This window comes from Suricata suricatta, chromosome 7, assembly GCF_006229205.1.
Source record: "Suricata suricatta isolate VVHF042 chromosome 7, meerkat_22Aug2017_6uvM2_HiC, whole genome shotgun sequence".
NCBI classification, from domain to species: domain Eukaryota; kingdom Metazoa; phylum Chordata; class Mammalia; order Carnivora; family Herpestidae; genus Suricata; species Suricata suricatta.
In genome coordinates, this window is record NC_043706.1 from 77,289,790 (window position 1) to 77,312,796 (window position 23,007).

The 23,007-nt window shown below is 40.9% G+C and overlaps 1 protein-coding gene across 5 annotated transcripts in view; it reads right to left on the bottom strand.

The window, feature by feature from the left end:
- The window catches only part of BACH2 (BTB domain and CNC homolog 2), a 358,199-nt gene that overhangs the window by 59,047 nt on the left and 276,145 nt on the right, over nucleotides 1–23,007 (bottom strand). For all 5 annotated transcript variants that reach the window (XM_029943601.1, XM_029943598.1, XM_029943600.1 and 2 more), the window contains one exon: nucleotides 21,796–22,050. In XM_029943601.1, the coding sequence (XP_029799461.1) occupies nucleotides 21,796–22,038 (243 nt within the window). In that variant the 5' untranslated portion in view covers nucleotides 22,039–22,050. The remainder of the gene's footprint in view (nucleotides 1–21,795; nucleotides 22,051–23,007) is intronic.

A 23,007-nucleotide genomic window follows, 5' to 3' on the forward strand; every position in this document is an offset into this window, starting at 1 on the left:
TAATGGAGGACCAGGGGGAGGGGAAGAGGGAAAGAGGGTTGGGTAGAGAGAGGGATGCAAAACTTGAGAGACTATTGAATGCTGAAAATGAACTGAGAGTTGAAGGGGAAGGGGGAGGGGGGAAAAGAGGTGGTGGTGATGGAGGAGGGCATTTATGGGGAAGAGCACTGGGTGTTGTATGTAAACCAATTTGACAATAAACTATTTAAAAAAAACCCCAGAAAACCCAATTTAAAATATGCAAAAATAAATAAATAAGTAAATAAAAATGGAAAAAAAAGAGAAACATCTACGGTTATAATACAAAAACCTTACTCCAGGGACTCTGCTTGTTTGCTTCATCCTAAGGCATTCGTGTGTTAGAACTTGTATATTTTTCCCTTGATGGAAGTAATGCTGTTAATGTGGGTTTAAAAAACTGTGGTTGGGCTCCCTGGGTGGCAGAGTCACTTGAGTGTCCAACTCTTCATTTTGGCTCAGGTCATGATCCCAGGGTTGTGGGATTGAGCCCTGTGTGAGGCTCCGGGCTGAGCATGGAGGCTGCTTGAGATTCTTTCTTTCCATCTCAATCTCTCCGCCCCTCCCCTGCTTGCCTGCTCTCTCTCTCTCTAAAATAAAAAATAAGAGAGCTAGGGAGAGCGAGGGACACAAATCATGAAAGACTATTGAATACTGAAAATGAACCATGGACTGAAGGGGGAGGGGGAAGGAGGGAAGGGGGTGATGGTCATGGTGGGAGGCACTTGTGGGGGAGAAGCACTGGGTGTATTATGGAAACCAATTTGAAAATAAACTATAAAAAAATAAATGCCAAAATAAAAAATATTGTGGTAAAAAACCATGTGCCATAAAATTTACCATTGTGATCATTTTCAACTGTACAGTTCAGCAGTGTTAAGTATGTTCACACTGGGGCACCTGGGTGGCTCAGTTGGTTAAGCGTCTGACTTCAACTCAGGTCATGATCTCGTGGTTTGTGGGTTTGAGCCCCGCATCAGGCTCTGTGCTGACAGGTCAGAGCCTGAAGCCTGCTTCAGATTTTGTGTCTCTCCCCCCCCCCCCCCCCGCCCCGCACCCCACCCATCCCATGCTCATGCTCTGTCTCTGTCTCTCTCAATAATAACAATTATTCCTCTCCCCGCCCCATCACCCAGGTCCTGGTAACCACCATTCTGTTTCTGTGTATTTGACCACTTTAGATACGTCAGACAGGTGGACTCACACAGTGTTTGTCTTTCTGGGACTGGCTTATTCCACTAACGTGGCTTTTGAAATAAACCCAGGGAGATGGGAAGAAGAGGCATGAAGGATGAGAGGGAGAGGGCAAATCCAGCTCCCTCTGTTTCTGGTGTTGGCCAGAAAGGTCAGTGTCCCGGACTGTTCTCGGGGGCTGGCCCACAGCTGGCAGGACGTACTCCGGCTGCGGAGAGAGGGTCCTCAGGCAGGGTGGGCTCAAGGCCTATCCTCTCCACCAACAAGTGTCTCCTGAGGGCCCTATTTATTGGAGTCCCCATTTGCAGCACACTTTCTGAAGTCCACAGAACCTCAGCAAGTTTTGAGAATTCTCATGAAAAGCCCTCAGCATCCTCCTGGAGGAGGAAGAATCTGAATAAATAAGGCCTTATTTTAAGAGCAGCCTCTGTTGGAATCTTGGCGGGAGAGCAGAAGAGGCAATGGAATGTGAATGAATAGTTTCAAAGCTGCCAGAGCCTGCTCTTGAGGAACGAAATATGTTTAGAATGTGTGTCCCTCACGGACACAGGCGTGGGGCAGAGAAGGAAGGGAAATTTGGGTTCAAACTGAAAGGCAGTCTGTGAAATCTGGTCACATGTCGAAGGGGTCATTGGCAAAAAATGTCTGGGAACCACTGTGACACTCCGGCTGAACCTTGCAGGGCGGCTCCCATACTGTTGCCTCACATGTCACTGTGACTAGGGCCACATATTCAGCACAAAGTCCTCCTTTCCCACCGAAACTACCATCCAGCGCCCAGCACTGGGGAGGCCTCTTACAGCAGCTCCACGTGGGAGCTAGACTCTCAGAGTCAGAAGACAGTGTGATCTGTGAATTAACCCTTTCATCTGAGCTGACGGAGCTCAACTTGCCAGTTAGGGGTACTTGTAAATAAAAAGGAATTCTCTGGAAAGACTTACACAAGGCAATCTTAATTATCCTTGCACAAGCCTGCTGCGAAATTCTCTGGAGATCTTTAAGTTTTTGCCTTTTCCGTCCACCTGACTGCTGATCATCCCCTGATCTTGCCATCCATCTACCCAAAGCCTTGTTTCCTCTCCCAGACCCGCTCCTCGGGCAGACTGGGCTTCACACTTCACTTCTAGGCAACTCCTAGCTTTCTGGTTCTTTGAGCCAAAAACATCAGTCATCTTGGATCCTTTTCTTTCTCTCATATCCCACTTTCAGTCAGTTAGTGGGAAATTCTGGCAGCTTTGCCTTGAAAATAGAGTCAGAATCCAAACCTTTGCATACCCTCCCTGCTGCGTTCTTGGATAGAGCACCTCTTGTTTGGATTATTGCAGGAGATGCTTACCTAGTATTCCCTTCTTCTGCTCTCATCCCTTTGCAGGCCTCTTCTCAAACCCAGCACCCGAAGCCAGATAAGCCAGACTACATCCCTATTCTAGCCAAAATCCTCCCAAAGAGTCTCAATTCACTGAGTCAAAGCCAGTCACTTATGTGTCCTGTCAGACGCTACATGATCTGTCTCCTCCCAACCCCAGCTCTAACCCTGGTCTCTGTGCAACGCCTGCTTGGTGAGGCCTTTCTGAACAACCACAGCTAAAATTTCAACTCCTGTCCTCATTAACAATCCCCTCCCTGATTTATTTTCCCCTGTAACACTGATCACCAACTTAAACATTCCTGTTTACTGTATGTAAACCCAAAAGGGAACATAAACTTTGTGAAGGCAGTGGGTTTATCCGTATACACAATGCTCAGTGCAAATCTGCTGAACACATGGATGGCTCCTTCTGGCTATTAAGGTCTCAGCTCAAAGGCCCCCTTGTGGGGAAGTCTTCCCTGGCCACCGTATTTATGCCACCTCTCCCTCGATGGCTGTCTATCATATCACTCTGTTTTGCTTCTAGCACTTACTACATTCTAAAGTTATCCTGTTTTCTTATTTGTCTTCCCCACTAAAATGTAGGTACACAAATACTCCAACTTACTCTGTGCCATCCTCTGCTAGGTTGGCAATACACACACACACACACACACACATCTCTTTCCAGAACCATTTGAGAATAAATCATGACATTTCACCTCTAGATAGTTCAGCATATATTTCTTGAGAGTAAGAATATTCTATGTAACAAAAATACCATTTTCCTACTTAAGTAATGTTGGTAAAACATTATAAATTAATATTGCAGTCATTCTAGATTCAGGGTCTCTAAATTACCCCAAGGATGTCTTTTATAGAATTTTTTTTTATAATTTGGGAGCTGATCAAAGGTCATATATTGCATTCATCTAGGACAGTCCCTCATCATTTTGTCTTTTGTGACAACAATATTTTTGAAAAGTTCAGTCCAGCCGTCTTGAAGAACGTCTAGTCATAGGATCAGATGTAAAACTTAATATAACTTATTCTTTTATTCTCTGTGGTCAACTAATCAATTTAATATACACTGGACCCAGTTTTTCTATTTCTTTACACTTTTTAGGTTTGTGGCTTTTCATCTTTTTCCCTAAATTTTAATTTTTTGACCATGTAAAACATTTAAATGGCTCAAAAGTCAACATCAAATAAAAAGACGCATTCAGAGAGTCATTCCCATCCCAAACCTCTCACTCTGTTTTCACTCCCTTTCTATATGTCACCTTTTCCATAATTCTTTTTGTATCTTTTCTTTTTCTTTTTACAAACTATGCAAATGTGTGTATGTGTGTATATACCTCTAAGTTATACATATACTTTAGTACATTATAAACATATATGATTTTTAATTTTTTGTTGTACAAAAGGAAGCATACCGTATACAGTGTATGTGCTTTTTTGCATCTTATTTTTGCCTTCTAAAATGTACTCTGGAAATTACTCCATATCAGCTCATGGAGCTCTTCTTTTTTTCTTTCTTATGATTGCCTAGTATATGGTTATGTGGTTGTACATATGCTGATAATCTTGTGCGTGCTTTTGTATTTGTACAAATCCATCATTTTTTAGTGGATTGGTAAGGACTGAATTGCATCCCCAACCAAATCCACAGTTTGAAGCCCTAATCCCTAATATGACTGTATTTAGAGATGGAGTCTTTAAGGAGGTAGTTAAGGTTAAATGATGCCATAAGGTGAGGACTTGATCTCATAGCAATGGTGTCCTTATAAGAAGAAACACCAGTGCTCTCTCTCTGTGCAGAGGAAAGGTCATGTGAGGATACAGTGAGAAGGTGGCCTCCTACAAGCCTCCAGCTTCCAGAACTATGAGGAAAGAAACTTCTGTTTAAGCCACCCAATCTGTGGCATTTTGTTATGGCAGCCTGAGTGGCTCAATACATGAGTATGAGAAGAGTTAAATACTGGGGTGCCTGGGTGGCTCACGTCAGTTAAGCATCTGATTTCAGCTCAGATCATGGTCTCACAGTTCATGGGCTTGAGCCCCATGTTGGTTTCTGCACTGAGAGCTCAGAGCCTGGAGCCTGCTTTGGATTCTGTGTCTCTCTCTCACTGCCCCTCCCCGACTTGTGCTCTCTCTCAAAAAAAAAAAAATAAATACTTCAAAAAAAAAAAAGAAGAGTTAAATAATATAGATCTTCCATGTAAACAAACTAAAGATTGATTTAAGAAAAGAAATCACTTAAAAAATAACTTGAAAGAAGAGATATTTCTGGAGGTCTCTGAGGAGGAAGTAGGGAAGAGCCAGCATTCTGTTGGCTACAGAGTAGGTATCAGTTTGCCTATTAGGTAAAAGTTGTTTTAAACACCACTATGCGCCTTCCAGGTGCAGATCCACTAGAGCATAACTTTCTATTCTGACTCACTCTTCTGAAATTTCAATCATACACATGTTGTGTCAGTTGTCTTCTTCCAGATTTTGGGCTTGATGTGGGGGAGGGAACTGCCTTATTGCTGCCGGACCGCCATAAGCAACCCCTCTAACACAGGGGAAATGTGGGGAGGAATGAAAACAATGTAGTTTCTGGGGCACCCAGGGGTCTAACCTTTTCAGGGTCAGGCGGTGACTTCATGATGTGTTCTTTTAATAAAGCCCCGTTGAAGATGAAAGAAGCCTATTATCGTTTAGTTTTGTGAAATGTCATCATCCATCTGATTAATATAAAAACATGTCCTTATCATCACTGAACATTCTGATACATCCTTGAAGAAGCAGCTACCTGGACATAATCTGTATACAACCAGAGCCTGCTGTAAATACTAAGGTTACTGAGTGACCTCCCAAAGGATACCTTTATGAATATTTGTACACTTTGGAAAATACCTGGAAAAAGACTCTCCTTTTCTTCAGTTCTAGTACTTGTACACCGGGTTGACAGGAAAGGAGAGGAGACACTCCCCACATCCTCTACTTCCTTCATAGCTGCTCAAGATTTGACCAGATGGTGAGACTTTCCTTCTCTTTCTGGGGATGCACAGGGTCAGAGACTTGGAGAACATGTGAGCTATTTCCATTTAAAATAATACTACTAATTTCCAGAGATGTCACTCTAAAACACATACAGGAAGGTAAGGGCATCTGTAGATTTCAATGATCAAAGTAAATTTAAATGTGAAAAAAGGTCTTAAACTTTCAGTAAAAAAGAATGAGAAGGAATCAACTCCTTTTACTGATTTTTGGTTGATTTTCATTTAATCAGTGAGACCATGAGTACAAGTTTGTTCAGCCCAAGTTAAGGACTTCAGTTTCTTAGGAGAATGCAGATCCCTGAGCTGAACACCAGGAAGCCTAGGGGACAAAACTGGCACTTTTATTATTTATTTATTTATTTAACGTTTATTTATTTTTGAGAGAGAGAGAGAGAGAGAGAGAGAGAGAGAGATCATGTGTGTGGGAAGGACACAGAGAGGCAGACACAGAATCCGAAGCAGGCTAAAGGCTCCAAACTGTCAGCACAGAGCCTGATGTGACACTTGAACTTATAACCCATGAGATCATGACCTGAGCTGAAGTTGGCCACTTAACCAGCTGAGCCACCCAGGTGCTCCAGCACTGGCACTTTTAGAAAGAAAACCAATGAGATCCACAGAACCTCTGAAATCACATATAAAGTCATATTTGAAGTTTCATTCTTCCGGTATTATGCTCCGTACTTCACTTGGTCTTCCTTTGTTCCTCCCCTTTTATCCACTGAACTATTCAAATAAACCTTTGATTATTACAGGAATGTGATAATGTATACTGTAGGGAATTAGAAAATGAAGGCAAGCAAAACAAATTCCATCACATTCTACTATTCACAAGTCAGCACTGTTATCATTTTAGCACATGTCCTTATGGCCCTTTATACACACACACGCACACACACACACACACACACACACACACACACACACGATTTTTTTTTTTTACCAAACCAAGATCACACTGGTGTATTCATCTCCATTTTGCCCTTTATAATTAATATCACCTATTTTAAGAAAATTTCATCTAATTTTACAGACCACATTTGAATTTCTCCAATTTCCCCCCAAAAGTTATATAACTGGTTGTCCAAACCAGTAACCATTCTAGGACCATACACTCTGGTATCTCCCTGTGGGTCCTTGTATGCAGCGGTGTTAAGTAAGATTTGATGCTCATATGGTATTGCTCAGGAGGCATACTCCCTGAAAGGTGATTTAGGAAGCACCTCAGTGAGACAAACTGTTAGAGATTAAATATTTCCCAAATTAATGAAGGTTAAAACCATCAATCCAGAGGAAACCTCATTCTTAGTAGAGAAACCAGCAATGGGAATCTAAGTGCTGGAGTCAACCTCAGTTCCTACCTGCCCCTTCTTCTCTACTCTTTTCTCAGAAGCCTCAGCAATTCCTGGTGGCTTCAGCCATCACCTACATGCTCATGTTCCTCATATCTGTCTCTTCAGTTCTGCACTCTCAGTGCCTTGGGTATACATAAAACACCACAGATACATATCAGGGTTCCATGGCCTTTTTATCCACCTATGTGTTCCCACATCCAATTTTCTGGAACCTGTTTTCTGGGACCTTCTTCCTGTTCTTCACCCAGGCCCAGTCCTCTCTCAGCCCCTGCTTGGATCAGGGAGAACCTTGCGGCTTTGCCCTCTGTCTGTGGTAGTTTGTTGTTCCATCCATGAACATTCCATTGCTAAACAGATAGTCCTTAAACTATCTTTTATTATGTTACTTCTTGGCTCACAACATTTTTGGTGAATTTCTATTGCTTATCTGATCATGACTAAATTCTTTTGTCTCAATTTTGTTCTTTCACAGTAAGGCCCAGTGTAATTTGACCTTATTTTAAATTATTTCCCCAAGTCTACCATTTGTGCTAATTAATGCTGGCTGCTCAATGTCCTGTGAATGTTTCCCTTTGGGTCTTTGCCATGCCAGTGTCCTCTTCTGGAGGGTCTCTCCCCAAGTGCTCCCTAAGAAAGTCATATGAGTCCTGTGAGTGTTGGTTTTAGGTGGTCTAAACTTCATGAAGGAGATGAAAGGAAAATCTTGTCCTCTCCCACATTACAAACAACAGTCAACACAAAGTGGCATCAATAGTGAATGCTCTTGAATTGTTCATCTTTGATTTCTATGTTTAAAAAAAATTTTTTTAATTAAAAAATTTTTTGGAGGTTCCTCAAAATATTAACAATAGAACTCCCCTATGACTCTGCAATAGCACTGCTAGGGATTTACCCAAGGGATACAGAAGGGCTGATGCACAGGGGCACATGTACCCCAATGTTCATAGCAGCACTTTTAACAATAACCAAATCATGGAAAGAGCCTAAATGTCCATCAACTGATGAATGGATCAAGATGTGGTTTATCTATACAATGGAATACTACATGCCATTGAGAAAGAATGAAATTTGGCCATTCATGGCAATGTGGATGGACCTTGAGGGTGTTGTGCTTAGTGAAATAAGTCAGGTGGAGAAGGACAGATACCATATGTTGTCACTCATAAGTCTAACAAGAGAAACTTAACAGAGGACCATGAAGAGGGGAAGGGGGGAAAAGAGTTAGGGGGAGGGAGGCAAATCATGAGAGACTCTTGAATACTGAAAATGAACTGAGGGTTGAAAGGGGAGCAGGGGAAAGAGGTGGTGGTGATGGAGGAGGGCACTTGTGTTATACGGAGGAAGAGCACTGGGGGTTATACGGAAACCAACCTGACGATAAACTATAAAACAATTTTTTTGAGAGAGCGTATGCATGTAAGTAGGGGAAGGGGGGGAAGAGAGAGAGAGAGAGAGAGAGAGAGAGAGAGAGAGAGAGAGAGAGAGAGAGAGAGAATCTTAAGCAGGCTCCACGCCCAGCACAGAGCCTGACGTGGGGCTCAATCTCACAACCATGAGATCATGACCTGAGCTGAAATCAAGAGTTGATGCTTAACTGACTGAGCCACCCAGGCACCCCTGATTTCTATAGTTTTATCTTGATTATTCAACTATATTATAAGCTCTTAGAAGGAAAGGATCTTGCTTAATATTTTTGACTCAATCCTCCAAAGAAGTGGCCTATGAAAGGGTCATGTGTTCCATTCCTCTGCTATGAACTGCGATACTTAAGCCACCTTGTCATTTTGAGTATCTGCTTTAAATGCACCACACAAACTCACCCTAACTCCTCTGAAGGTAATTCTGTATTTTTTTTGTAACTTATCCCGCATCTTATACTATTATAAAATTCTCTTTTAATATAGCTCAAATCCCTCACACGTATCAGGGATACTATTTCTTCTGTTCTGAGTGAGAACATCTGGTCAACATTTACTGTTACAGCCTTTAGGAGGCCCGAAGATCCTTTGTTAAATAGAACATAGAACTTTGAAAGGTCATCGCAGTTCTCTCTATGAACATCTTGTAAATCTAATGGATTTAACTTACACAAAAAAATCTCCAGAGTTACAAAAGGTGTGCTTCAAGTATCTTTTAGTATCCTACCGACTTCTTCAAACTATGAAGCTCTTACCCTAAATCCTGATGTTCTACATTCCTGATCTTCCCACCTTCCTATTGTAGGGCACAGTTCAATTCCTGGACTACTACAGCTTCTGTAAGGAGAAAGAAAATTCCCATACAGTCTAAAGTGTCTACTTGGAAGGAAGAAGGGCTGCACAGATGTGAAAACGGTCCTCATGCTACTGGGCATGAGGCAAGACCCTTGAGAGTCCTGTCTTTTAGCTGACATTTTCCCTTTTAGTAACTTCTCTGTTTTCCCTATCCTCTTTTTGTAACTAATCAGACAAGAATAATAGATAAGTTGAGAGGTGCCAGAGGCCTCTCTGGACAGATCTCTGAAGTGACTTGCACACATAATTCCACTGTAACCCAGGCCACTTAACATGGCTCAGTGTACACGTGTGTGGCCACTGCTCTCAGAAACTGGCTCTGTCCCCCTTCGTTCTGGCTGCAGATGCCACCTCCATGAAAAGTATCATTTCTACACTGTCTTTGGGAAGATTAATTTGTCATCTTTTGCAAATAAAGAATTACAAGAGAAATCAATAGAACAAAAATGAAGACACAGAAATAATGAATCAGAAAAAAATGAACAGCTATGATATTTAATACTATCCTTTATAAAGCAGAAGATAGTTGTTACTTCAACTGTTAATTGTGACCTTCTGTATCCTTCCTTTGATTTTCTTCTAAACACAGGAATCTTTTGTTGGCTAACTCCCAGCATTTTTTTTTTAACCCCTGGGCCAACTTTTTGGCTTGCTTGGGAACAGCTGCCGGTATTTCTTTTTGCTGTCAGTCAGTCAAAAAATGTGCTCACGTTGGAGGCCTGGTTCCATCCCACCCAGGGTGCTGAATGCATTAACTTTTTCACACACAGTCTTTGCCAGGCTGCATACAGAAGTCCATCTTAGACAGTAAAGCTCACTGAATCATCAGCTCGCTTGGAGTTGGTGCCAATGTCAGTTCGAGAGACTGTCAACATATTTTAGGAGTCTATGTCAAAGTGATAAATTTTACTATATGCACCAAGTTAATAGGGAAAAGAACACTTCTGAAATATCAGGAAACCCAAAGTGCCATTATTTAACTGCTCCACTCTTGAAAGCAAAAACAACCCAATCCTTAATCTAGCCTGTGATTTGGTTAAAAACCAAAACAAACAAGAATGTAAGCATAGGGTATTAAGTGTTTACTGACAATTTTATTTTACTTGCTTTGTGCTTCTAAGGGCAGCTTTTCCTACTGACAGCCACACCCACTCCAATGCCTGGATCTGATCCATTTTATTAAGAAATTCCGGAATCAATTTCCTGGTTTAGAGTGTGTCTAACCAAGAATCCAGGTGTTCTCACCTTCGTCTTTGAAAAGCTGTCTGCTTGTACAATGGTGTACCCAAGAGAAATGTCATGGACACCCCAACAACAGAGCTGCAACCTGAAGCAGTTTGGTGACATTCCAAGTTTTTGAATGGAGTATGAATCCATTAAGATTATTAGGTAACTTTACTGATATCCTCCAATTTGTGCCAAGTGTTAAAGCTGCCAAAGAAAAAGCAGATTAAAAACTGACTCTTGGATCCCAACTCTGAGTATTTTGGTGTGGAAACTATATTTTCTTGTAACTCATTTAAAAACACACCATGATTTCACTGTTTTAATTGCAATCTCAGTTTTCAGGAAGCAAAGAGAAACAAGATACATAATCGATGTTTCTCTTCCGTTCGGCTTTCAGCCTAAACGGTCCTGTGCTTTTATTGGCAAAGCAGGGCAGGTAATAACAGTGAACAAGAAACCTATTCTAAGAAGAACTGGCTCAAGTGAAGTACCACTACATCATGAGTGACTCAACCATCTCCTCAAGAGTGATTTACTCTGCAACGATGAAGCCATGCTAATTGGACAATGGCCTGCTGCCAGCTCATGTTGGCATGACCTACAATACCCTTGGCTGACTGCCATTATGTTTCTCTAGCTTGCTTTTTTTTTTTTTTTTTTTGGTAATCTGGATGCGAAGTGGAAATAATTTTTAAAAACTCTCCCAAGTGCTATTTAACTTCTGATTATGAATTAAAAGTTTAATTAAGAACCCTGCTATAGGCTCAGGTTCTATGATTAAATATGACAAAATAATAGTTATGATAACTGATCAAGTGAGGAACTCTACAGCTCTGAACTTTGTCTAAAAAGCTATTATTAATTTTAACTGAAATAGCTAAGAGACTCCATAATAGGGGAAAGAAAGAATCATAAGGGACATTTAATTCATATATACAGAAGAGTTTTAAAACGAATAGGAATGCTGGCAACTAATTTTACAAAATGTAATGCAAACAACTTTCCTGTCAAAGGCTTTGTTTAAATCCATTTAAAAATGTTGACTACAGAGGTCATCTCAGAAAGGGATAAAAAGGTAGAGTGAAAACAATCCTTAAACTGGCTTTGAAATCAGGTCACTTAAAAATAATTTTTAAATATGTCTTAGTTTTTGTCAACTCAACTCCTTCTACTATGCCAAAATAGGAGCATGTTTCTGCTGTTTCTTTAAATAGGACTTACTGGCCTCAGGATTTAAAAAATGTAAGAGGTTTGGAAACAGCTTATGCATTTGTTTTAAAATTAGCTATTGCAGTGGCTATTTTCACACCAGATTTCCCTCCTTCTGTATCAGCACCATTGAGCAGCCTTTAGAGATGGAATCACAATAGTATTAGCTTTTCTTTTCATGGCTTTGCTTTATTACACCCCCATTTGAGACTGAGGCCCAGATTTCAGGGCTGGAAGTCACCTTTATGTTACTATAAATAAGTTATGCCTTTAGGCATTTGAAAATTATCAGCATGATTCTAGGACTTGAAAACGTCTTACTTGCCAGCAAGTAGTTACCTGGAATATTTTGACTTATTATTTATTTGCTTTTTTTTCATCTGCTGCCAAGTCTCACTAACGCAACTTGGAAAATTGCACCACAGCTTTTAATGAGGATTCTGAGGTAAGAGCCATTTCATCAAAGAAGACTCTGCTTTCCTTTTATGGGAATAACAACACCTCCTGTTTATATAGCACCATCCTTCCAAGAAGTGTAACATACCACATTTCATTAATCTGAACAGCAGCCCCACAAGTCAAGCTGGAAACCAGTATTACTACTCCCTACAAACTCATATTGAAATTGAGGTCATTAAACACAAGTATTTTTTTCAAAGTCCCACACCTTCTGAAATGGAGAACAATATGCTGAATCTTCTATGATTTGCTTGTGTTCTAGGCAATCAAACAGCCCTGTAGTTCTACAGCTCTTTCACCATCATCTTCGGTGAACTCTTATAACACCATTTCTGAAAAGTCCGAGGATTCATGAAGAGGAGTACGAGAAGTGAGCTTGCTCCTCTTGTGAAATTCTATGGTTCTTCCATTTCCTGACCGGTGTAACTCCCATCTCCATGGCCTTTCCCTACCTCTCAATCCAAACATCTCTCCTCTCTTTCTCACTAGTAGGATTTATTCTGTCCCTCTGGCAGGAACCTAAGAAGTTCACAGGCAGTGAACCTACAGCACAGGGTCAGACCTCAGAGATTATCCAGTTCAACTCCACAAGGATGTGCCTTGTTAAGTTGAGTCTGCCCAGTTGGTCAGTAGATCCCATTCTCTTTCAAGTACCTAAGAGCATCTGTTTAGCAATTGGTCTTTTGTCTCCTATAATACTAAGTTTTCTCTCTCTCTTGAAACATTCTCATCAGCCCAAATATTAGTTAGGATGGGCGAGGCTCTGCTGAGGAAACAAACACCAAATCTTAATGGCTTAACATAAAGGTTTATTTCTCATTCATTTCAGAGTCTGATTTGAATCGAATGGATCTTCTCTAACAGTGACTCAGGGATTTGGGCTATAGTTCCAACATTTTGGAGTTTCTGGAATTCTTTGACACAAGTTAAATGGATGGTAAAGAACATGAAGAACTCATACCTACTTTTAACTGTCTCAGACCAGAAGTGATCCATAACTTCTACTCATATTTCTTTGGCTGCATCTAGTTACCTAGCACTCCTGATTGTAAATTTGGTTTTCCTATGTGTCCAGGAAAGAAAGGAAAATTGGCTGATCATCTTTACACAAAGTGCAAACATGCTGGAATTTCTTCCTACTTCAAACAAACAAACAAACAAACAAACAAACAAACAAACACACACACACACAAACACCAAATAAAATCTTTGACATCATTTACCTCCAGCTGCTGGCCCATTTCTCTGCTCCCTTTAACTAGAAACGCCTAAAAAAATGTAGCCTACATTAGCTTTTTCAAATTCCTCCCTTCCCATTCTCTTTAGAACACAATCACATTGGACACTGATCTCACTGCTCCTCCAAAAGTGCTCAATGAAATCACAAATGGCTTCCAATCTGCTAGATGGTCAATTTTCAGCCTTCATTTTAGCTGACTATTGGCATCGCTTGATAAAGTTGATTATTCTCTCCTCCTTGAAATGCTTTCTTTATCTGGTTGCCAGCATACTATATATTTCTGCTTTTCCTTCTATCTCAATGGTTATTCATTCTTGGTCTACTGTGCTGCCTCCTCTTTATCACTCTGACATCTTAATTCTAGAAAGCCTCAAAGTTCAATCCTTGGACCTGTTTTTTTTTCCCCCTTCCCTACTTACATTTATTCCCTTGGTGATTGTATTTTGTCTCGTGGCTTTCAGTATCACCAGTAATCTGGTATTAAAACTTTTATCTCTAGGCTGGAGTTGTCCCATGAATTCCAATCATGCATATCCTACCATGTACTAGACATCTCTATTTCGATGTTAACATACATCTCAAACTTACTGTGTATGAAATAGAACTCCTATTCCCATTCCTACCACTTGAAACCTACCCCTCCCAGTCTTTACCAGCTCCAGTTAATGGCAACTCCATTATTCCAAAAGCTCAGACCCCAATCCTTGGAGTATCTTTAACTCCTCTCCTTTTCTTCCATCCTATATCCATTCTATAAGAAAATCCCATAATCTCTTCCTTAAAAATATCACCAAAATCTGACATGGATCATCACTCTACTGCTATAACTCTGATCTAAGCCATTGTGTTGTGCCTGGGTTGTTGCCTTAGCACCTTGCTTTCTGCCTTTGCCCTCTCTTTTAATCTATTTTCATACAGCAGTCAAGATGATATTCTCCTTTGAAACCCTCCAACTCATTCCAAGGAAAAGTGATGTGTCTAAGAGGTACACAGCCTGGCCCTGTTACTGGACAGGCTTCTTCCCACTCTATCACTTGTTTATTCTGTTACTTTGTGTCAATTATGCCAAGCAATTATTTCAGCCTCTGGGCCTTTCCCTTGCCGTTCCTTCTGTCTAGATCACCTAGAGGTCAGCATGGCTGGCTCCCTCACCTCCTTCAAGTTCTCTACTCAAAGTCATCCCTTCAGAAAAGTCCTTTTCTGACCATCTTTAATCTATCTATCTATCATCTACTTACCCACCTATCTATCTAATTACATACAATGTTACATTAGTTTCAGGTGTATAACATGATGATTCAACAAGTATATACATTATACTATGTTCATTACAAGTGTGGCTACCATCTAGCATAATACAATGCTATTGCAATGCCATTGTTGACCATTATATTTAAAATTGCAGTGCTCTGACACTCCTTAACACCTTTCTGTTTTATCTTCCTCAGTAGTATCTAACCAAGTACATTTTATATTTATTTATTTTCTTTTTTTAAGTTTTAAAAAATGTTTTGTTTATTTTTGAGAGAGAGAGAGAGAGAGAGACAGTGTGAGCAGGAGAGGGTCAGAGAGAGAGAGGGAGATACAGAATTTGAAGACAGGCTCCAGGCTCTGAGCTAGCTGTCAGCACAGAGCCCGACACAGGGCTTGAACCCACAAACCATGAGATCATGATCCGAGCAGAAGTTGGATGCTTAACCAACTGAGCCACCCAGGTGCCCCCAGATATTTTCTGTCTCTCTTCCTTCTCCCCCACTAGAATATAAACTCAGTTTTGTTCACTATGTTCACCCAATAGCTAGAACAATGCTTCCTGGTAAATAATAGTACCTTAATAAATATTTGTTGAATGAATGAAAAAATGAGTATGGAAACAGAAGCCCAAGGAGGCTGACTGGCTTGGTCAAGTCCTTACATGAAGTTTGTGCCAAGGTTCAGAATGTGGTTTTTCCAGATCCTCATGGCTGATGTTGCTTAAATCTAAAAATTTTCCTATTACTCTTATTCAGAGTTTTGTCTAGGCGGTGAATGGGGTGAAGCCATAGGGTCGGCTCTGTGCTCTGGGGTGGGTGAGTATTTTGTTCTTCTTATCCTGGTCAAATACCGCAATTACTATTTCCCACTAATCCTCACCTCCCCCATAGTTACAGTCAGACTAAGAATGCTGTTGGCATCCTGTGCTATAGTGTTAAATACTTTCTGTAGTATTATACACTGAAAAGACTGTCCAAAGATAATCATGACTATCTTATTGCTTCTTTAAAAGATTGGATCTAAGCCATCCCAGAGACATTAACAGCTTTCATCTCTAAAAACTTTCAGACAAGAAGATTCCATAATTTCCTCATTGGTCTCTGTGCTTGGCAATACAACTACAAGAGCATCCTTTATTGTGCCCTGTGGTTAAGACATAACAACAAATGCTTTCGCTTCAGAATCCTTTTGGGTCAGTTTTCCTTTTTGTTTAGCACTGAAAAAATGAGATCTGCCCTAAAATGTTGAGAGGGAGGGAAGGAAGGAGAGAGAGAGAAGTGAAAGGGAGAGAAGGCAAAAGACAGAGATAGAAAGTGAATGAACCAAAGTTTGGAATATATTTATACTTAGGAAAGCATACGGCCCACTTAGAAGGGCATACTGACCCCCACCCAACAGCTATTCTCTGCACGAACCCTTCCTCTTCTCTAGAAGGTGAAAGACCATGGGTAGTAAGCCCAAAGAAAAGTGGTGGAGTTTTGGCAATAGCCCTTTCCCCTTCCCTTGTTTTAAAAATATTTATTTTCCACAAATAAAAATTATATATCCTTAAGGTATATAATGTGGTATTTACACACACACACACACACACACTGTGAAATGATCACCACAAACTAATTAACATATCTGTCACCTCCCATAGTTATCATGTGTGTGTATATGTGTATTTGTGTGTAGTTAGAAAAATTGAGACCTATTCTCTTAGCAAATTTCAATTATATAATACATTGTTATTAATTAATCACCATGCTATATATTAGGTTTCCTGAACTTACTCATCTTAGAATTGAAAGTCTGTACTCTTTGATCAATATTTCCACTTTTGCCCTCCCACCTCCCCAAGCTTCCTTTTTTTTAAAATTTTTTATGTTTTAATTTATTATTGAGACAGAGGAAAACAGAGCATGAACGGGGGAGCAGCAGACAGAGAGGGAGACACAGAATCTGAAGCAGGCTCTGGGCTCCGAGCTTTCAGCACAGAGCCCGATGTGGGGCCTGAACCCACGAACCATGAGGTCATGACCTGAGCTGAAGTTGGATGCTTAACTGACTGAGCCACCCAGGTGCCCCATGCCCAAGCTTCTGATAACCACCATTTACTCTCTGTTACTATCCTTTAACTTTTTTTAGATGCTGCATATAGTGAGATCCTGCAATATTTGTCTTTCTATGTCTGGCTTTCACTTAGCATAATGTCCTCCAGGTTTACTCATGTTGCTGCAAACAGGATTTCTTTTCTTTTTGAAACTGAATAAGACACATGCACACCACCTTCTCTTTATCCAGTCATCTGTCAATAGACAAGTTGTTTTCACATCTTGACTGTTGTGAATAATGCTGCAGTGAACGTAAGAGTGCAGACAGCTCCTTGAAACAATGATTATATTTCTTTCAGAGATATACCCAAAAGTGAGATTGCTGGATCACAGTGTAGTTCCACTTTTAGTTTTTTGAGGAACCTCCATACTATTTTGCACAGTGGTTGCACCAATTTACATTTCCACCAGTAGTGCAAAAGGGTTCCCTTTTCTCCGCATCCTTACCAATACTTCTTATCTTTTGACTTTTTGATAATAGACCTTGGCAAAAACCTCTTAACAGCCTCTCTTCCTCTGGCATTCTGGGAGGGGGCCAAGCAGCCCCATAAGGATGGGGTTGATATGCAAACCCACAGTGGCCTCCATGTCTTCAAAGGAAGCACACCCCATCCCCGCCCTTTGTACTTGACATGCCATAAGACCGAACTTCATGACTGTGATGCCATCCAGCATGGTTGGCATCCAGCCCAAAATGGTCTCCATGACTACAGCTAAGGAGGCGTTTGTTGAGCCAACTTTAATACTAATGAGCAGTGGAGTAACGGCCTTGCAATGCTTGGCACACCGACCACTTTCTCTTCATCTCTAAGCACAAAATACACTTACTAATTATAAATTAAATGATCTGTTTTATTATTTAACAAAAGTACTAAGTACAATGCCTATGTTCTACTATTTGCTGATACATATTCTTGGGTGTGTTTTTCAAAAGGGAGCCAACACTCAAGTCATGTAAACTCTAGGGACTATCTGTCATTCCATTTTTAGGGAAAAAAACACAGAAAAGAAAAAAAAAGAAGAGCAAGACATTTCAATTACTTCTTGACTTCCAGAAGGAGGCCTTTATTTTTGTTTTTCACCTTTTTAGTTTAGAGTCACTGGGCACCGTGAGCGGCTCTAACATGCTAGTAATTGCACTGCCCATCAGGAGTCAGGATTTTGGGGTAGAACTACACAACTGGACAACCAGAGACCAGAGCTAGCTTTGGCCTAGACTGACCATGGCGGGAAGTGGAAGGAACAGCAGTAGGTATCTGGAAGTTTCATAGTCCAAGAAAGAGCTTTCAAATGTGGCCATAAAGGACCCCTGAGAAGCACAGTGGCTGGCTGGCCAAAAAGTGTAAGGTAGGCCAAGTGTGAACAAGCCTGGGACAGACGAGAAGTTGATTTGAACTTGGTGACAGGATTGTGATGAGGTTTAAAATTTTCAAAAGAGCTAACCAAGTGGTTTTTTTTTTTTTCTTTTTTTTTTTTACATTTATTTACTTTTGACAGAGAGAGACAGAGCATGAGCAGGCAGGACAGAGCGAGAAGGAAACAGAATCTGAAGCAGGCTCCAGGCTCTGAGCTGTCAGGACAGAGCCTGGGGTGGGGTGTGACCTCATAAACTGTGAGATCATGACCTGAGCCAAAGTTGAACAGTTAACCAACTGAGCCACCCAGGTGCCTCTCAAATGTTTTTTCTTATACATATGCACTAAATGCCAATTAGTTCCAAGCAATTACTTTCCAAGGTAATGTTTGGGATGTTTGCTTATTCACTACTTAACTCAAATTCTAAAGTCAATCACTGAGCTAAGTGGACAATGACTGCAGAGGACTGCAAGGACATTTCAGTGTGCACATAGCAAAGGAAAACAATGCTTAGCACTTGGGGCCACAGGAGGGTGCTCTGAGCAGAGGGAGTGGGCTCTTTTGGAAGGAGGCCTTAGAAACCATTACAGACCCACAAAGGAAAATGCCAGCTGTGGCTGGCCTGCTTGCCCGATCAGCAAGATACTCAAAGCTGGCTTACTGACAATATGAATTCATGTTTCATAGGCAGGAAAAAAAATCTAGTTATATTTGAAGGTTTCAGGTACATGACCAACCAGAAGGTTTTAATGGTTTGTAAATGTAGTTAATGTAGAAAACACCACCATTTTACATGACTAAGAAGAAAGAAAATCAACACATAGCAAATTCCCACTTAGTTGGAATATAAACAATCAAATAGGCCAAACAGCAGATTTTTGTGTGATGTCCATACAATGTGCCTCTTGCTTTAAAGAGTCCCTAATACTGAGTTAAGGAGAGGGCGGGAGGCAAATCATGAGAGACTCTTGAATACTGAAAACAAACTGAGGGCTGAAGGGGGAAGGGGAGCAGAAAAGGGGGGTGATGGTCATGGAGGAGGGCACTTGGGAAGAGCACTGGGTGTTATATGGAAACCAACTTGACAATAAATTAAAAAAAAAAGACTCCCTAATACCAAGGAAATAAGTGATTATCAGAGATTTGATCTAAAGAAACTTAGTTATGCCATACGCCTTTATATCCTGATTTCCTTTAAATTTTACTGACTTGGTATTGTATTATGATAAATAATTCAAGGATTTCAGAATGTGAGAGGTTTTTATAGGTAGAAACTGGGGCTCAGAGAGATTAAGTGACTAGATCAGGATCCCATAGCTAACCGGGGGCAGGGCTTTGTGCACATGGTCAAGGAAGTCTTGAGATGGGGCCAATAGTCAATGAAGAGAGACTAAATTACATAAAATATGATTTTCATTTATACATATATTTTAATAGAACCTATTTTTTTGAAAATCAGTAAAAAACATAAATGAAGTAGCTCTCAAAAAGATACAGATAGGGGCGCCTGGTGGCTCAGTCGGTTAAGCATCCCACCTCAGCTCAGGTCATGATCTCGGAGTTCGTGGTTCAAACCCCGCATCAGGCTCTGGGCTGACAGCTCAGAGCCTGGAGGCTGTCTTCAGATTCTGTATCTCCCTCTCTCTCTGACCCTCCCCTGCTCATGCTGTGTCTCTCTCTGTCTCAAAAATAAAGTAAAGCAAACAAACAAACAAAAAAAGAACCTATAAGCCCCACCCTCTCTCCAAGACCATTCTGGATAGTTGGAAGTTTTCCAAATATTTGCAGGGAATTCCAGAATTGGAATAAATCACAAAGTCATTCTTGGTGCCAAAGGGTCTTACATTTGATGAATGCCTGCTATGGGATAGAGGCCATGCTGAGAAATTTTATGTTTATCATTTCACTTAATGACAGGTTAAGTATTTGCCCATTGATGTGTATGAGGAAAATCCAACTCAGGATCACATCATTCCTTGGCCTTCCTCCACTTGGTACGTAAGCTTCCCTCCCTACTCCACTCCTAATTACCAATTTGTCCTTTTGATTCTAGCATTGGGATGTTTCTACTTATCTACTTCTTAGTACTGGAGCCTTTCATGTGGGTACATAAAAAGAATATGACAATGTTGAGCGCTTATGCAGTCCTCACTATCAGCTGTCCACTTTAACAGCAGATGTTTAATAAGGGACTGGATTTGGTGACACCCCCACCCCCGGTCCCCATGACTTGTTTGCATATTTGTGTCTTATGTTGACTTTGGATGCCTTTCTGTGGAGCAGGTGTTTGCCCCACCGCTTCCTAGTGTCTTATACACAACCTGCTTTATTGATTTATATTATTTTCCAGGCCTCCAGAGGCATTTGAATTTGTGAGCCCTGGGATTTAATGCTAGTTGTACTTATTATCACCTCACATCAGGGGCATAGGGTCTCTGGTTTCTTTCAGACTTGCTGTGAAAAGCTCCTCAGTTGCTGTGGGTCACTGAGCAACCCTGGGGCTCTGTTCCAGAATTGTACCTCTGGAAATTGTGCAGTGCACAGCCTGTACATTTGTTGGTGGTGGCCCTAGTGTTACACACTGTAGATGCATAAGGAAAGATTCTGGACCTTAATGTGTCCAGAATGTGTCCAGAAAGTGTAAGGCTGCTCAGTGTTACCCTCAGTCCCATGTAAATAAAGGGGAGTTAAGATGATGGAGGGAGAGGGGTGCTTGGGTGGCTCAGCCAGTTGAGTGACCAACTTTGGCTCAGGTCATGATCTCATTGTTTGTGGGTTTGAGCCCCACTTCAGGCTTTGTGCTGACAGAGTGGAGCCTGCTTTGGATCCTCTGTCTCCTCTCTTTCTTTGTCTCTCCCCTACTTGGGTGTGCACACGTGCCCACTCTCTCTCTCTCTCTCAAAAGTAAATAAACATTAAAAAAAAAAACAATAGGGGGAATCAGTCAGACCATGTCCAAGTTACTCCTACAAAAATTTTTTTTAAAAGAAGACAATGGAAATAGAGGAACTGGTATACACAGTTCAAAGCGTGACCAATTTAATACTCCGTCATTACGAAGCCCATCTTTTGAGTTCATCCAGCTTAGGCCATCCAACTGAATGAATGTCAACTCTCAACAGAATGAGTCCAGCTACTAGTGTCCCTAAAGTACAGACATAACTGTGCTCACTGAGGTAATTAAGAAAGATGAGTAGGGTACTTTCAACAATGGTGAGAAAAGCAAGTTTACACTTCTTAGAATCTTACTATATTAACTGTAAAAATTACTGATTGCTTTAACTCTTCCCCCAAGCAAGGAAGGTGCTGTGAATACTTTCATTCTTTTACTCTCAAGGGAAATCAAGTGCTCCTTCAAACCATTTGAAAGGGAAAAATCATAGCCACAGTCCCAGTGACTCAGATCCCACATCTAGGACTGTAACATACTTTGGCTACACTACTCAAAACCTGAAGAGTAAGTGAACTAGAAACTATGAATGACTGTGATGTTCAGTTCTCTTAAATAAAGACACTCTGCTCCGATTCATGCCTCTGAGATTTTAAACGCATCAAACAGAAACTGGCTATGCCACAAACCTAACAGTGTTAGTGACTTGTACATCAGCCCTTGAGCAGGAATGTGAGCCCGGGTCCACCTTCTAGCTCCTACTTAGCCAACTGTCTACAAGTTAGTAAGCCTCCATGAGCAGCCACACAAACAAACCAAACTACTATACCTCCTCAGGCAAGCTGACCACCAAGTCATTTTTCGTCTGTCCAACCAGCGCCTGCCAGAAGTATTCACTGCATGCAGCCAGCACAGCCCGGTGGGCCCGGAACTCCTTCCTTTCCACGATCAGAGTCACGTCACAGAGAATATCCTTTTTCCGCTGGTCATTGAGGCCCAGGAGGATGTTGGTGCAGTGGACTGTGGACTCATATACATACATGGGGGAGTCAGGCTTCTCATCCACAGACATGCCGTTCACACCCTGAAAGAAAGCAAGGCTGGGTCAGCATAGCTACCTGAGTTAGACACAGAAGGTGAGAAGAACATCAAAGTTCCTGTGTCCCACTGCCATGAGCTGGGGAAAAAAGAGAATTGTTCATTAGCATATTCATGATCAGCATAATGAGCTCACAAAGCGTATCTGGAAAGTCACATTCAACAGCTGACTTTTATACTTTCCACTTACTTGATCCTTTTACCTTATGGAAAACAAAGCTGAGTCTCTTAACAAAACACCCCAAACACTTCAAACACATATGCACTTGAAAACTGGGTAGTTTTGATTTTCTTAGCCAACTGAAAAGAAACTTCCACATATTATAGTATCAATTCAAGTATTAATTGAGCTTTGTGTTAAGGGGAAATGAATCATTTTAAAGTATCTGCAATGCTCTCTTGATGAAGCACATGTAAGCTGCTAGGTTGACATTTGGCTAAGATCCCAAGAAGAATAAATATCTGATCACAATACACAATTTAACAAGTGAGGTAAACAGTGTGTGTACTAAAGAGTAGATATAGCCAGCTATTGCAATTGCTCCCTGCCACTTCTAGACAAAGCACAACCAACATCATGCTACTGTTGCTCATGAAAAGCTCTTGAAAAGAATTGTGCTGTCATTATCCCAGCAGCCTCGATATACATCCTGTTTAAGGAAACACAATATATCACGTCGAGTCATAAAAAAGATGTATTCCACAGTGAAGATTACTTTTACAAAAGGGTTCTTTGCTTCAAGTGTCCACGGATGCACTTTAAACAATAGTATCTGTAATTAATTTGCATAACAGTGTTTCAGTAATGTCTCCTACTGGTATGAATTCCAATAAAGTTTTACTTTCTTTTTGGCTTCATTTTTATTTTAATAACTTTGACACACAATAAACTGCATATATTTATAGTGGGTGGTTTGATAAGTTTTCGCATGTAGACACAACT